The sequence below is a fragment of the Nanorana parkeri genome, unplaced genomic scaffold (genome assembly GCF_000935625.1).
Source record: "Nanorana parkeri isolate BGI_ZX_2015 unplaced genomic scaffold, ASM93562v1 scaffold227, whole genome shotgun sequence".
NCBI lineage: Eukaryota > Metazoa > Chordata > Amphibia > Anura > Dicroglossidae > Nanorana > Nanorana parkeri.
The window spans coordinates 1,529,045-1,546,511 of NW_017306495.1; the positions used below are offsets into that span (position 1 = coordinate 1,529,045).

Consider the following 17,467-nt stretch of genomic DNA (forward strand, 5'->3'; position numbering starts at 1 on the left):
CTTCGCCCCTTGTGCTGGAATTTTTTTTCCACCAATTTTAGGTGATGGCCTCTAGTTTTTGTAACGGAGTTAATTTTAAACAGTTTATCGCTAATGTTGCTACCACCATTAAACATTTTGTACATGGAAATCATATCCCCCCTTAATCTCCTCACCTCTAATGTGAACATGTTTAAATTTAGTAGCCTCGTCTCGTAGCTCTGGTCCTCCATACCCCTAATTAGTTTGGTTGCCCTTCGCTGGACTTTTTCCAACTCAAGGACATCTTTTCTTAGTACTGGTGACCAGAACTGGACCGCGTACTCCAGATGAGGTCGAACCAATGATCTATAAAGTGGCAAAATTATAGACTTGTCCCTGCAATACATCCCCTTTTTAATACAGGACAAGACCCTGCTAGCTTTGTTTACAGCAGCCTGGCACTGCAAACTACCTTTCAGTTTGTGGTCTACAATGACCCCCAAATCCTTCTCCATTTCTGACTTCCCCAGCGGCATACCCATAATTGTATAACCCATTTGTTTATTTTTAATTCCAAAGTGCATTACTTTGCATTTATCGACATTAAACCTCATCTGCCACATTAATGCCCACTCCCCTATTTTATCCAGGTCCTCCTGTAATGTTATAGTGTCTTTGAACTGGGGACCCCAGTACTGCAAGGCAGAAGTGCTAACCTAAATGGACGCCCGTCCATTTAGACCCGGCTCCCCATAGACTAGCATTGGGCATCCAATCGGGTCCGCCTGAAAAACTGACAGGTGGACCCAATCGGAGCGCCTTTATGAAAGGGGCCTGAAGGTTCTCTCAGAAGGTGGCACCGTTTTATCAGGTGCCTAAAATGTGGCTTGCATCTCAGTGCAGACATTTGGGAACAGTGAGCCAGTTACACAAGCAGGACCTCAGTTGTATAGGAGACTTCAGTATAATTATGTACAGAATGCCAGAGAGGTCGGGAAGCTGGCTCCATGCTCTCTCGTCATTTGTGACGAGAAGCATAGGGACGGCTTCCCTGGTAATTGGGAAGCAGGGTGGCGAGTCTTTACACACCGCCCGGCTTCCTGGCTAATCAGGAAGCCAGGTGGCGAGTCTTTACACACCACCCGACTTCCTGGCTAATCAGGAAGCCAGGTGGCGAGTCACTACACGCCGCCTGGCTTATTGAATGGGACTTCCGGGTACTCGGTATTTGGTATCGGCGAGTACCAGAAAAAAAATATCGGTGCTTGTACTAGATACCAAAATACCAGTATTGGTGCATCCCTAGTTAATACCAAGATTTCTGTATACTCCTGTGAATTAAAAGCAGCCCTAAGGGCAGCACATGGTACACCTGGAAAGAGAGGAAGACAACAGCATATGTGAGGTACTCTGTGGTTTATTATGAACATGTACAGATATTTACAGGCAAAAATGGTTTAGGATAAGGGACAGCCACGCAGATCTGTGTTAATCTTCTAAGCGTTTTTCAGCTCCGTGTCACCAGTGGAATAGAAAGTTGACTTCCGTGTAATATCAATGGGAACCTGGCAGAGCAGAACAGGGCTTAAGCCATCTACATATGAACCTGCTTGAAATGAGGCACTTACAGCAGATCAGATTAAGGGTTAGAGTATGTGCATGATACATATGTAACAGGGCTAGTTATTTGGTGCCGCAAAGGCTCAAATACAGCACTCAGGTGAAAAAGGCATGGCATCCGATTACCATTTCTGTTCATTCGCGTCCATCATTTACAACTTAAAAAAATAAAAAAGGCTTTCTTATACACATATATACCAGTGTACGATGTGCCTAAGTAAGACTTGTGCGGTGTGGCACAGACAGACGGGATCCCAGGTTCAAACGTGTTAATGCCAAACGCCAGGCTGTGAAGCCATCCCGCTGGACATCAAGAGGTTCCAGAACGTGGTCCTCACCAGAGAGAAGCAGGTGAATCTCTGTGGTTGTTGAGGTCAGACGTAGAAATGTCGGTGAGGTTTTGGGTGGATTCACTCTCCAAGAGATTACATACAAATGTGGTGAGGCTCATAAATTGTCCATCTTGGCCCGTTTGGAAGATCGAGATAGATGCTGTCAAAAGAAGAGGACAATGAGGTATATAAGCCATACAGTGCACCAAAGCTGACTTTATTGGTCTTGTAGTATGCAGCTATTCCAGAATGCAGTGGTCTGCTGGTCTGAATTTTAAAATTGTAAACGCTCACAACCATGGTTATGGCTAGGATTTAATGTATTGATGTAAAGCAGCTCCAGCTGTGCTGAAATTACTAAACCCATTATTCATCTGTCTCTGGGAGTCATGCCTGTGGCTGTCAGAGTCTTGCAATGACTTATAGGACTTGTAGTTCCACAACAGCCGGAGGGACAAAGTTTGGAAACCCCTGACGTTCAGTTTAAAGCCTCTCTAAACATGTTTTACGAGTTGAATTGACTTAACACTTCTGTTAGTTTTTATTTTTGATTGTTATTCCTTTGAGGAGTTTTTCTCTCACTTTATGTTCCTTCGACACCCATACAAACAATGCTGGGTGTAGTTGTCACCGGGATAGGAAGGCACAGTAAAACAAATTAAAAACAATATCAGACATTGCTAACTTTCCTCACTGTACTAAAAATGTATTTTTGTTTATGTCCTCATTGGTAAAAATTTCCATCACTTCCTGTCATGGCGTCCACGGAACAGACTGGAGGGAGGATGTCATGTCAGGCTACAGGCTGGCGGGACAATGGCAGGGTACGGGCTGGGGGGATGCCATGGCAGGGTACGGGCTGGAAGGAGGATGCCATGTCAGGGTACGGGCTGGAAGGAGGATGCCATGTCAGGGTACGGGCTGGGGGGGACAATGGCAGGGTACGGGCTGGGGGGGGACAATGGCAGGGTACGGGTACGTCACGTTACGGGCCGCTATGATGCAGGGTGGCTGATTTCTACAATTTTACGAAAACTGTTTATAGGATCATGGCATGAGATGTAAAATATTTAATCTTTCTGTTAATTTCTAAGCAACATTTTACTTTGGGGTAGTATTGGGTAAGATCACACACAAGTAAAAAATTGGGTGTGTTCGCACGTACCGTTCCATGCTGGTAAAAGTGTGGTGCCAGCTCCAACAGCCATGCAGATTCAACAGCTGTCACATCCCGCATGTAGTACTTGCTGGTTTGGATGACTTCACTAAACAGCACCCTGTAAGAAAGAAGAAGAACGTGAGCATCAACTTTCTCTAGGTGCATATCTTTCCTGGCACAGACCATCAGTAAAATAAATAAAAGTCAGTTTTTCAATTTCATCCAAAAAAAATCTAAACTGCTCTATATTTAAAATAAAGGTCTATTTAATGGAGTATTCCTTAGAAGACACCATTATTCTTACATTCCACCTGTCTAGAGATAGCACATTCCTCTGATACTAGTAATGTACACATGTATACCAGTCATGTGTGCAGGAACATGTCACTCTAGTAGTCCATCTACTTAGAGTAAGTGGGTCAGCCATCTACAGTTCACCAGCCAGGTCCAGCCCATGTTTCTTTTATGTGGTATTAGGTTTGGATTTCCCAGTGAAACATAAGATGGATGATACATAGGTAGACATAAACGAATGATACAACTCACTCACCAGTTTGGAGGCTTCTCTGCATGTAGTACTGAAGACGGGTGTATATGTAACTCATGGCCATCTCGAACTGTCCTTAGGGAAAAAAAAAAGATGTACGATGACCAACTGAAACACAGACCAGCAAAAAACATAACTGTGGAAGCACTATGCATGGTAATGTGTACCGATTATCACACATTTATCTCAAGGATTATTCCAGTAATTAAACAACTCTGGAAAAACTAAAAAAAAAAAAAACAACTTACCCTTGCAGTAGGGCTACCCACCGCACTGCAAGAGATAAGTGCTTGTTTTGTATAGGGGGCTCAAAAGAAAGCTGCATTACTCACCTTATTAGCCCTACAGGCTGTTAGGCCGGTCCTTGCAGCCTCTTCTCTCCTGGGCTCCGGTAGTCAAACAACCGCTGACATTATGCGGGTCCATTGACTTTTATTAGAAATGAGGACACCAAGGGACATTCCATAGCCAGGGTCGAGGGGAAGAAAGGTGAGTGCTGACTGAGGACAGAGGATCAGGCGAGTAAAACTGCTTTATTTAAGCCACCTAGACAAAATGAGCACTTATGTTTTCATTCTACCGGGGGGAAAAGTTGTTGGACATTTTACAATACAGCTTAAAGTTGAGAAACCGCAGTAACAATAGTTAAAGCCTATCTACAAGAACAATAAAAAAAAAAAAAATTCCCCCTGCAGTGGGGCTGCCCCTGCACTGCAAGGGTTAAATGCTCATTTATGTCTAGGGTACGTGGACAAATTACTGTTACTTACTTGATTCCCACTCCCTCCCTGTACCCTCAGCCTCTTCCCCCTCTACACTCTAGCAGTCGGAGGCCCACTGACATCGCAAAGTATAATGCAGGGCCCATAGCCAAGAGGGACAAATCACAAGCCAGAGCGTAGGGGAGGTGAGAAAAGAACCAACTTCCAAGGGATAAGGTTAATTAAAACTGCTTTTTTTTCAGGTACCCTAGACCTAAACGAGTAATTAGCCCTTGCAATGTGGGGAAAGCCAGGCTGTAAGGGGATCTTTTAATCTTTACCAGCAGATAGGCTTTAAGCATATCTAAAATAAGTTTATAAAAAAATGCGGACAGGTAGGATTTTTATTAGAGAAAAGACTCTCTGTCTGCAATTTTCACTATAGTCTTGGTATGGTTTTGTGCCGTGACAAAGCAATTTCCATGCATGTGCTAGAGTTACTTCATCCAGTCCAATCAAAATGGTGTATAATCCAAACTGTTCAGCGCCTTGGCAGAAATTCCTCACTCCCCAAGGGACCCAAGATACCAAATTCCGGATAATTTCACCAGAGGGGCTGCTGTTCAATTGTAGGTTGAGATACCTCAGAGAATATGCAAAAAGGAAACAAGAACAGCGCCCTCTCTTCGTGTGATACCGCTTTTTATTACAAATTGATATAAAAGCAAATTTTATACTCACAAGAGTCCATGTATATACACAGCTTGTAGATTCATGCACACAATGAAAGTCATATGCCACTAAGCCGACTGGACATCAGAGCATCATCAAAGGCAATGGATAGGTAAGGGTTAACGCATTTCAATGGTTAAACCATCTTCGTCAGAACCAAAACCATATTTCAATCTACAAGCTGTATGTATACATGGACTCTTGTGAGTCCAATCAAGATGCATGAGGACTCCAAACCCAGAAGAAAACAGAAGCACCAGAGGAAAGGAGGGGAAGCACAGGCATCGCGGCATTAGGAGGGCTCCTAAATGTAAGAGTGCCATACTGCGGACATATGCTAAGCAAACTTGCACACTATGGCAAGAGCTCGTTGGGGCCCTACAAGGTGTTTGTGGTTTAGTTCCCTCTAAAAAATGATACAATATCTGACTCCAATCAGGTACAATCTGGGTCTGTTTTTATGGACAACAGGTTGCTTTGTCTTCTTATATTTATGCAACTCGCCATTAAAAACTAAAGCTGCCAACACAATTACTATCTCTACAGTCTCCTCTGATTTATTTACAGCTGTGTACCGTGAGCGCCTGGTTATAAATTCCATTCAGTTTATACAAAGTCAGGTTAGTCCCTCACACTATAAAAAGGTATTGGTAAATATAAAGAAGGTTGAACAATCAGATTGTATATATTATTCAATGTATTCAGTTACCTGTAGGCACCTGTGGAATGAAGCTTGGCAGCATTGGCAAAAAATCCAGACACTATACATCTTAATATGGGATCCGGATCACCTAAAGAGAAAGGGGAATTTTAACGTGCATTATCCAATTATGTAAGACCTGAAAAGGTAGAAGGCAAAAGGATCCGATGTAGCTCTACACAGGAATCCCTCCACAGCTTCCATCAGGCAGAACCCTAACGGCTGGTAAACGTAGGCAGCAGATTCACTGAACAATGGACTTGCATGTTTTAAATAACATCAGTGATGCTTATTCTTGAGCATCCTTTGAGAGAGAGAACAGAAGAGGCAAATAGCTGCAACATGCACCCACATCAGCATTTTAGGATACACCTGGCGGGTGTAATGTGCAAGCAGTAGGTGCCAATCTATGTTTGAATATGTCAGGACACGACTAAGTTTCATGCTTAGGGCTGCAGCGTACGATTACTTCAATAATCGATTAGTTGCATTCAAAAATCTCTCTCTTTAACTTTTATACATATGATATACAAGTCTCTCTCTCTATGATGGTCCTCAACACATCCTCAGACACTTGGAACAAGTGAAGTTCAAATCCTAATCTGCGCGATTTGTCCCGAGCCAGTGACTAATGAAACAACAGTAATCCAGCCAGCCAGCCAACTAGTATAGTTAGAACAAGGTGTGCAATGGCAGACCACACATTGCAAATGCAGTCTTCTTAAAAATTCCCACTTTTCAAGACTGACCCACACCCATCAAAGCTTTTTGATATTTGCATAAATCCTCCAAAGAACGAGCCTATTGCTTGCATCAGGGCTGAGGGCTCTTGAGCAATGATCTGAGGCAGGGTGCAGAGTGAGGTGTTTAGGTAGCTATGTACAGGACCCTGCCGATCCCCACCAGCCATGACCTGCCTGCAATGCACAGAGACCCAATGATAACATTCGGTTTAAAATAAGGTATGTAATGAAAACAGGAAGGTTTTATTTAAAAAATGTTATTAGCAGATTGAAAAGGGAGAGAGTTAACCTGGGCAGGCACAATATAAGCAGGTTAAACTTTACAAGTAAGCACAAAAGCGCCAGCAACACGAGTCAGTGATAAGGGTAGAGATAAAAATCTTCAGTGTATAACACTTCCAGGGCTGCTCTCGCTGGTTAGGGAAACCGCGTAGCTGAAATATAGAACGCAATAGCATTGGTTCTGATGGAGGCGTGGCCTCGGAAACGCGTAAACCAAAGAAGGACTGACAGCAGGCAGGCTAAGTCTGCCTTATGTGATCTGTTCATGCCTGTTTTTCAGCTCCTTTTGTGAGTACAAATCTAACTGTTTTTTATCCTTGTTCATTAAAACGATTTTACACGATGGAGGCGCTCTATGTCTTCTATATTTCAGCTACGAGGTTAAACTTTAGCTTTAATTTAGGGTTTAGGTTAAGTTTGAAGGCTTGGGTGAGTTGGGTGGTTGCACATTACAGCCAGCCTAGGAGCCAGCTTAAGGTCGGAGGGCACCAAGATCAACCTGGCACCGAGCTCTGGGCACCAACAACCAAAATGCTAACGAAACACCTTAGGCAGGTACACAAAATGTAGTTTACTTCCTGCGTCACTGTCACCTGTGGTGAAGCTCACAGCCCCATCTCTGTCTCACCTTCACTGGAATTTTTGGGTACTCTGAACTTGCTGAGCATTTTCTTCAGCTGCTCCCGCACTGTGACTGCTCTCATAAGCCCCTTGTAGTTCAGGAAGTGTTGCTGACACCACTGTGAGCTCTTGTTAAACTGAAAAAAAACAAAACATATATCACAGAATTAAAATAAAGTAATAAACCAGTATGACAGAATACCGCAACAAGGTAAACTACCTTCCTGTGATCACACTTTGCACAGTGGCCCCTTACTGACTTTGGATATACGTCAACCCACTGCACAGAAAAAGATCTAAAAAAATATAGTTGATAAAAGGACATCAATCTTCATGATTACTTGTACATATGAGTACATTAAGAAACAATGAGCTTCAAAAAGTAACTACACAATGATGCACTATTTTAAAGTATGTTTAGATATAGGGGTATTAATGCTTCTGCCTTCTTATAGCAACGTACACACCAATGGCTGTATCCAGCAGCTAGCTATTAAAGTATACTGAACAAGTTACTAACTACAATGGATAGATTTACATGTAATCTTCAGCACCCTAGATGCCCCGAATCTCAGAGTGCTTCACTATATGGGGAAGAGTATGTGGATGTCCCTCCAAATGATTGAGTTCAGGTGTTTCCAGTTAAAGGTCATCTTTAATGCTACTGTATACACAGATACTATAGACAATTGGGTGCTTCCAACCTTGTAATCACAGTTTGGGAAGGCCCTTTTCTGTTCCAGCATGACTGTGCCCCTGTGCACAAAGTCAGCTCTTAAGATATGGTGTGATGAGCTTGCTATGTAGGAACTTGAGTGGCCTCAAAAGAACTCTGACCTTAACCCTACTGAACACCTTGAGGACAAACTAGAGTGCCAATTGCAAGCCAGGTCTTCTCATCCAACCCATCAATACCTGAGCTCACAAATGCTCTTTTGGCTAAATGGGCACAAATTACTAGAAACACACTCCAAAGTCTTGTTGGCCAACTCGGTTTTAATGCCCATGCTTTTGGAATGGGCTGTCCAACATGTTTAAATGGGTGTGATGGTCAGGTGCTACAAACATTCAGACATATACTGTACAACAAACAAGTTCTGACACTTCCTGGTAGTGTTGGCAATTTGTCAAGTTGGCCTGTCCCAGAACATGTGTTTCTACTGACCTGTAAGACCAACCGGGATATTAGCAGACCAATAGGAACATGGTGAGGAGCAGGAAGTGGCAAATCAGTGCTCAAAACAACAAAAAAAGTAATATTATATGTTGGGAATTGCAGCACCCAAGATATGTTCAAGCACCATTATACAGGTAATCTGGATACTGAATATTCCCCAATATACCTGTGGTCTGGGCACTAGGTACACCGCAAGATGTTATGGAGATATGGCACAATGCAAAGCCAGTTCCTACCTTGATAAAGGCCTCATACACATTTAACATGGTCAGATGATCTCCTTCTTCTACAGCAAACTTCCGTTGCTCTCTTATCTGTAAACATAGATGGTGAAAAGCTTGTAAAACAGAGGTTCTAATATTAAATACCAGAAATAGAAGCTTCTTTCAAAGTGTCTAAATATCTGTTTTTTCGAGATACTAAAAAGCAAATCTTGTTCCTGTCCTTTCCAGCATTTTGAAATACCACGCCATTTCCATTGTGAATTCCTTTCTATACATTACTGATGTGTACTAGTGTGGAGATCGCCCCCTCTATCTGGTCTTACGATGACCATTTTTAAGCTCTGGCCTGAACTTCTTGCTTCCCCTCTTTGGAGTGAGTGGTCCTATATATTACTATTGAGAATCAACTAGGAGTTAATATAAGATAGTTTTGATGTCACCAACCCCTAGCAGATGGAATGAGCTGAAAAAGTACAGCAGAGAGGGGGACCAGGAAGCTTGTCTGATAGAATAGGCCAATCAATATATTTGCTTTCACTGCACATAGATCCCTACATTGAGAGCAGTGCCTACAACCATCTGACATCACCCTCCATGTAACCTGAACATTAACCTTTCCAGTAATCCAAACAATAACTCCTTCTGCAACCCTCACACTAACCCTTCCAGTAACCCTAACACTAGCCCTCCCAGTAACCCGAACACTAAGCCTTCCTTTAATCCTCACACTTACCTTCCAAGTAATCCTCAAAGTAACCTTCCAAGTAACACCAACAGTAATCCTCCCAATAACCCTAACCCTCCCCATTACCCTAAGCGGTAGCCAAACGCCGGCCCTCCAGCTGTGGTGGAACTACAAATCCCATGAGGCATTGCAAGATTCTCACAGCCACAGACATGACTCTCGGAGAGAGATGCATTATGGGATTTGTAGTTTCATCACAGCTGGAGGGCCGGAGTTTGGCTACCCCTGCCCTAAGCCTTCCCAAACCCTCAGAATAGCTCACCCTGTAACCCTCACACTAACCCTTCAGTGCCAAAAGATACCAACACTGGGATCCCAGTGTCAGAATCTAATGTTTGAAAAATGGGGGGAAATCTCATTATAAAATTAGGTCTGGATTAGAACAAACCTTTCCTCACTCCACTAGAAATGAAAGCTTTGGATAGAGGTCCAGCTTTAAACTGTGCCATGCTATTCACATCTTCTAATAACTGACCTGCCCATACTGTCCCTCTTTTCCTGCCAACACAAGATTGGGTAAAATCTACAATTTGCAGGCACTGGGGGAAAAAATCACGCTGGTCTACATATAAAGTTATAAAGAATACAAAATAACAGCACTAACAGTTAACTTGATTAATTTCTGATGTTCTGAACTTTCTGACAATTGGATTTCCAATTATAAAATCTCATGACCTACTGACCAAAAGCATATACTCACCGCTTGCGATTTCTGGTTTGGAGGGAGGACAAAGACGTTCTGAATTTGCATCATAGCTGCAATACTCAGAATTTCAGCTGAGCATCCAAAATTGCCTTAAAAAAGAAGATTGACATATATATTCCTTTAATTTTCTTTTCCAAAATAAAAAAGGCATCATCTTTATGTAAATGTTATCAATTAACAAACACCTTGTTTCTATGTATAGTTTGTAATTATATATCTACATGGAGGCAGCCATGTTTGCTCATTATATATTTAGGTGCTAATTCCTGCTTTGCAGTGCAATAATTGTGTTTTACTGGTTGTCTCACAATGTTAACAGTAAGCAGTTATTTAAGTAGCTAATCTACTCTGCTTTCAGTCGCTAGTCTACACATCTCTACCATGTTTACAGCCTTGCATCAAAAATCTTGTTTCCATAGACTTTAATTGGCTGCATCCGTATGGTTGGAGTGAGGCTCTGGGAGGTCACTGGGAGGCCACTGAGTAAGCGTGGGCAACACGACAAGATTACAGCAGCAAGGCTAACAAGCAATTGGCAGGGAGGTAACCAAAAGAAAAAAGATACAGATTATTTATTAGGGATGCACCGATACTAGTATCGGTACGAATACCGAGTATTTGTGGAGTACTCATACTCACCCAAATGCTCCAATACCTTTCCATGATACCAGAACTTCCGGTTAGAGGAAAAATTTACTCTAACCGGCAGTGCCGTAGGGGAACATGGAGCCAGCTTCCCGTGCGATCAGGAAGCTGGGCAGCGAGTAATGACCGGCCTCCCGGTTCGATGCTGATTGGCCAGGAAGCCGGCTCCTTGCTGATTGGCTGGGAAGCTGGCTTCCCGGCCAATCAGCATCAAGACAGCTTCCCGGCCAATCAGGAAGCTGGGAGGGGGGGTCATGACTCGGCTCCATGTTCCCTTACGGCACTGCCGGCTCGATGCCGATTGGCTGGGAAGCCAGTTTCCCAGGCCAAGCTCAATCAAGCTGGCCAGACAACATGGTGTAAGCTACTCGGGCAATCAGATTGTCAGGAATGTTGGCTCCATGCCAGCGGAAGCACCGGTATCGGTACTTAGTATTAACAAGTACCGAAAGTAAAGTATCGGTACTTTATACTGACAAACCGGTATCGGTGCATCCCTATTATTTATCTTTGTTCACAGTTAATAACAACAGGTCTTCCAACTATACTCATTAGTCGATGTTTTCCAGTAAGTAATATGGATATACTCATATTATTTTTGCTGTTAGAAAAAAATTGATATTGCCTCCAAGCAGCTGTAAATGTTGATTGAAAATGTACCTGATTCCAAGAGCATCTTGGCAAACATAGGATTAAGAGGGAACTCTGCCATTCGCACACCGAGTGGTTCTGTCAGTCGGCAATGCTTATCCAGACCTGAGAGACAAATTGCAAAAGGAGGTTCTATTCATTATAACAATAATAAGCGCTGGTTCATCTACATTATAGAGAATGCATTAGGGAAGATTGAAACAATTGTTTTTTTAATGGCTGCAGTAGGGGAAGCAAAGACCTTTGGCTGGTTGCGGACTTTGCAACACAGAAGTCCCTAAGATACACTATGTGGCCAAAAGCTCATGGACACCTGACCATCACACATACCAATATGGTCAAAGTATGTTATCACCCCTCCAAATTACTGAGTTCAGGTGTTTCCAAAGAAGAATTCTATTGAAGCTACGGCATACAAATGACATTTTAGATAACTGTATGTTCCAACCTAGCGGCAATAGTTTGGTGAAGACCCTTCTCTGTTCCAGCAGAAATGCTGAAACAGATTCCGTAAGATTCCAAAATCTTATGGAAAGCTAAGAAGTGTGGGGGTGGTTATAGCTGCAAACGAGGAACTAACGCCTTAATGATGGCCATAATTTTGTAACAGGATGTCCGACAAGCTCATATAGGTGTGATGATCAAGGGTCCACAAACTTTTGGCTATAAAGTTCCAGCATGTTAATCAACTTGCCAGAAACCATGCAAAACTAATATCAGTTTTGATTGCAGTACCTAAAACGTTACATATAACTACACAAAAAGAGAATAACCTGACATAAAGGGAACCTGTCAGAGTAGAAATATGGAGGCTGAGATTGGTGACTTGTTTTTGAAGGGCTGAATTCCTTATCTTTGTTTTGCTACTTAGAGTCACTGGCCCAAAACATGCAGCCGATGAAGTGTTGGAAAACCCAATATGGACATGCTTGTTCCAGGTCAGTGACTCCCCAATAAGGAAGGAAGGATCAGGATCATGGCCCTGGAACCTAAACCTTACAAAAAGGACAGAAGTGGCAGCTCTAATATTTCTATTTTGAAAGGATCCTTTATTTTTAATATAATAAAATTATATTATGCAAATCATGTATTTCTAAAACATTAATATATGTGAAATATTCATCAAACAAAATACCTTTCAAGTTTAATTAAACTGGAATCCTTTAAAATGCTCTGTAATGGGGTAGATACTCAAAACTGCAGCAGGTATAAAATAGAGGAAACTAAACCTACCTGCAGCAGCTTCCTAAGCCTTCCTAATATGGCTGGATGCCAGGCAAAGCTTCAGCACTTCCTAAAACTGCCCCTTCCTGCCTCCTGCACATTTCTGCTGGCCAATAAGGCTGCCCATCATAGAGATAGGCCAACAGAATTGTGTGGCAAGCAAGACTTGGGACCATTGGCTGTCAGAATGCTGCAGCATTTGGCTGTCACAGTAGAACTCGGGAACATATAACAGGTACGCACAGGCACCTCTATGTACCTGCACTTTACACATGCAATAGTTTTTTGTTTTTTTCCCCCCCATGATAGTCTCTTCAAAATACAACTTGAATAAATCTTTAAAGTGGAGCTCCAAGCAAACAGCTAGATAGCTTTAAAGTGCACAAGGAAAAATGATTTGTAATTTTGTTCAACCGGTCTTGTGGTTTACACACCTCTGCCATATGGCACAGCAAGACAAGTAACATACATTCCCTTCTTTTCCAATGTAGTTTTATGTTACCTCCAGTCTACTCCCCATTATTGCCTGAGTAATTAGCTGAGATATAATTTAGCAAGCAGTTAAGCTGAATCAAGAAGTAATATAATGATCTTTCTGTCTGTGTAGTAAGAGGTGCAGAAATTACAAGAATGGGTGAACAAAATAAAAAATATCTTTAGCAAGAAAAAAAAATTCCCATCAATGAATTTCAACTGCTTATTTGGTTGTACCCCCGGAGATCTAATAAAATGTATTTATACACAACAAAGTCGCAATTATTCTCCATTCATGAAACAGTTGTATATATAAGAATACTTATTTACTCTCTTGTACAATTCATATTGCAGCTTAGGATGGACAAATTCTAAGGCATCTGATAAAAGACATTGAAATTTGTACCTCCTAATGCATACAGCAGCTCCAGAGCTTGAACCATTGACTGTGCAGGCGGTGGCTGTGCAAAAAAAAAAAAAAGATAAAGACAACATTTAAAACATGGGATTCAGCACAAACTGTCCCACAAACTTTATATAATGTATAAAGTACTTATCAGAGTTATAATAGCTAAAAGAAAAAGCCTTTTAAATGAATGAAGAGTTTAAGATATGAGGGTTCCCCATCAGTGGCAAAAACCCCTCTTCTTTTTCTCAAAGCGGCTGTGGCAGCTCAGTGAATAATCCCGGCATCTTCTAGGTGCCAGGATGAATGATCTGGCACCTAGCAGATGCCAATCATCCTGCTTAAAGACCATAAACCCTGAAAAAAGCCGGGGATAACATGTCAACAGTGGAGGGGGAGCTTGAAGCAGATCTAAGTACAGGTGGACTTTAGTTCTGCCTTAGGAACAGCTGACACACAGAGCGAGGTGACTGCACATTCCAGGAGGATCATTCAAAACTCTGAAGCTCCGCCAAAAGATTTTTCAACCAGCTCCTTCGATCTTCTGATCAAGGAATTCCAGGAGGAAGGGTGCCAACAGGGACACCCACTGTGCGAACTCTGTTTGGTTCATCAAGAACAGACCAATATTCACATAGTGTATGGGCATCTTAAGTACACGTAGGCATGGTTGCACCATCCAGATATTTTGAGAAGAGCCAGTTACCATGATCTGCAGTGACATCTGGTGGTACAAATTAATCTCTAATATTTCCTATATAGGCATTTGCCATCTGCAGTATTTAGAAAAAAGTAGTATATGCAGCAACACTGATCTAATGATCAATGTGCAAGTACTCATTTTTTGCATTGAAGCCTGCAGAGCATTGCATCAGCAATCAATCAGTCCATTGATGGTACAATGCACAGACTCTTTCAATGTTTTTTCCCAGTCTCGGGCCTGTATGGAGGTGGAGCTGGAGGACATGCAGCTGAACTACAGAGCGGTGTGAGGCACTGAAAAAGGAGGGATTGCTTTGCATAGTCCCTCTCCCGCAGAGGCAAATGGGACATGTAGTCATTCACTATGAGTGATCCCAGACCTGGATAAAGCGGTGGGTGGAGCCAGGCACAGCAGCACTAAATTCAAACAATACCCTGACCCTGCGATTCAGGTAAGGGGAGGTGGTTTTGGGGGTTGTGTATGTGACAATGCTTCATGTTACACCCTAAATATTTGTGTAACATGAAATATCTAAAAAGGTGAACTTAGCCTTTAACCTTTTTAACCATGGGAGGAACCCTTGAAATAATTTCCAGTTCCTTGGAAACCCATGCTAAAAATTATTATATCTCCAATTCATTGCCTCAAGATCATCAAGTCGGGGATATAATAATAAATAAAAACAATAAGAAATGGGATGTACCTAGTGTATGTGACACCTAGAAAAGATTTTTATTTTATTTTTTAGTTTCTAGTAGTGACTATGAAATGAAAGAAATAATAGTAAGGGCCAGAAAAAAAGAAGCAGACAGATAAAATTGTAGTCAGTGTAGTTATCCCTTATATTGGAAACCAATGAGAACGGTGCTCCCTTACATTGGTGCTAAGTGGAAAAAGGACTCCTTTACACTGGTGGTCAGTGAGAGAAGGACTCCTTTACACTGGTGGGCAGTGAGAGAAGGACACCTTTACACTGGTGGTCAGTGAGAGAAGGACTCCTTTACACTGGAGGTCAGTGAGAGAAGGACTCCTTTACACTGGTGGTCAGTGAGAGAAGGACTCCTTTACACTGGTGGGCAGTGAGAGAAGGACACCTTTACACTGGTGGTCAGTGAGAGAAGGACTCCTTTACACTGGAGGTCAGTGAGAGAAGGACTCCTTTACACTGGTGGTCAGTGAGAGAAGGACTCCTTTACACTGGTGGGCAGTGAGAGAAGGACACCTTTACACTGGTGGTCAGTGAGAGAAGGACTCCTTTACACTGGTGGGCAGTGAGAGAAGGACTCTTTTACACTGGTGGTCACTGAGAGAAGAGAAGGACTCCTTTACACTGGTGGCCACTGAGAGAAGGGCTTCTTTACATTGGTGGTCAGTGGCAAATGGACTCCTTTACATTGGGGGCCAGTTGGTTGGAGAAGGATGGAAGCAATGTATGTAATCAAATAAAAATAGTGCAATAAGCTATAGAGCGAAGTCTGGTCACTGACATGTACCATGTAATGGAACGGAAACATTTCTGTGAAGCGCTAGAGATCCACTTTCCAATACATGCTCAGGGTGAGTGACTTTGTCAACGTGTGTGAATCAAGAATCCCTGTTTTTATGCAAAGGCTTACTTGAAGTATCCAAAAATGTATAGCAGTGTGCAGAGGCGTTAACATGTGGTTACACCCCTGTAGCACCATTGTGTTACAGCCTTTGTGTTCTGTGCAGTTGAACTGAAACAATGTTTGTGCTTAACTCCAAATAACTTGCTTATTGCATTGTTTCAGTTCAACTGCACAGAACACAAAGACTTAAATTGTCAGATTTCAGACAGCTAATGACAAACTCTCCATATCCCGACTCTCCTCTATTAAGATGCATCAACATCAATAGCACCCGTGACTCACCGATAAGAAATGGAAGCGCAGGACATTGTCTATGCCGAGTGCTTTCAGCTGCAAGATCACAGGAGACAGGTTACTTCTTTGCATTTCTGGAATTGTGGCAGGAGGAAGCTTTTGGAAATCCTCCTCTGTGAGGGGCATAAAAAACGTAAATTAAACCAGTAAATCCAGAAAGTGTAAAAAGAATAGACAAAAAAAAAACAGTTGAAGCCAGACTCCAAGCAGTTAAATACAACGATGAAATACATACACTTTACAGATTAACACAGCCCAACCATGCAGCACAGCAAGGCGGATTACACCACGTTCTCTGTTACAATCAAACTGCAGAAGGTTATCCACCCTCCACCGTCACCTGATTGGACAGTGGAGGAACAGCAGGAGACAGGTGAAGAAATCTCTTTGCTCTGTCATACTATATCCACCTATCAGTATATTCCTGGTCAACACTTTTGCATCTTATTGGCCCCGCGTGTTGCATCCCCCTCTCCCAGCCTCAGTGATGCTGCACAGGTGATTGCAAGATGCTGATACCAAGTCATACCTTCAGTTTTTAGCAGAGAGGAAGGGAGTTGCATCTTTCCCCGAAACGCTTTGGCTGTTTTATCAATGTAATTATTAAACATTTTGTGGACTCTATTTGATCAGTTTGGCATGTTCTTATTCATATGACTGGGTTGACTACAAAACACAGTGCATGCACCTTTTTTGGTGAGTTAATGAAGTGCATCACAACCTGCAGTAGTGCATTGAAATGCAGGTGCATTTGGTATGCCATTAAATTGACTCTAAACTCAGGAGTTAAATCTTAAAATACATTCAAGTACCTATTAACTAACATGTATGTTATTATTGTATTACTCGGCTATATATCCTCAAATTATCTCTGAATTGGTGCCGACACTGTCCTTCCTTCTGGAGGGGGGCTACTTTTGTGCCCCATGGTCCCTGTGTGTGTTGTAAAGTAGCCACTCCAAGCTTGTTCCTGTGATGGACTACAATCTCAACACAAATGAGAAAACTAAACCTGAGATTTTAGTACATCACAGGAGTGAGCTTGGAGCGGTGACTACTTTACAACACACACAGGCACCATGGGGAACAAAAGTAGCCATCCTCCAGAAGGAAGGACAGTGGCAGCTAGGGCTGCAACAACTAATCGACATAATCGATTATAATCGTTTATTGAAAAAGTTGTCAGAAGGTGTAACTCCCGAGTTTAGCG

The 17,467-nt window shown here is 42.3% G+C and overlaps 1 protein-coding gene across 3 annotated transcripts in view; it reads right to left on the reverse strand.

The window, feature by feature from the left end:
* Positions 1-1,360: 1,360 nt before the first annotated feature.
* Positions 1,361-17,467, reverse strand: part of DHX35 (DEAH-box helicase 35) — a 39,694-nt gene continuing 23,587 nt past the window's right edge. For 2 of the 3 annotated variants that reach the window (XM_018556194.1, XM_018556193.1), the window contains 10 exons: positions 16,246-16,370; positions 13,651-13,705; positions 11,556-11,651; positions 10,245-10,339; positions 8,812-8,889; positions 7,406-7,535; positions 5,762-5,843; positions 3,623-3,694; positions 3,079-3,190; positions 1,361-2,073 (listed from right to left, as the gene is read on the reverse strand). In XM_018556194.1, the coding sequence (XP_018411696.1) occupies positions 2,029-2,073; positions 3,079-3,190; positions 3,623-3,694; positions 5,762-5,843; positions 7,406-7,535; positions 8,812-8,889; positions 10,245-10,339; positions 11,556-11,651; positions 13,651-13,705; positions 16,246-16,370 (890 nt within the window). In that variant the 3' untranslated portion in view covers positions 1,361-2,028. Of the gene's footprint in view, positions 2,074-3,078; positions 3,191-3,622; positions 3,695-5,761; positions 5,844-7,405; positions 7,536-8,811; positions 8,890-10,244; positions 10,340-11,555; positions 11,652-13,650; positions 13,706-16,245; positions 16,371-17,467 lie in introns of those variants that run through there. The other variant, XR_001941225.1, reaches the window with a different exon arrangement.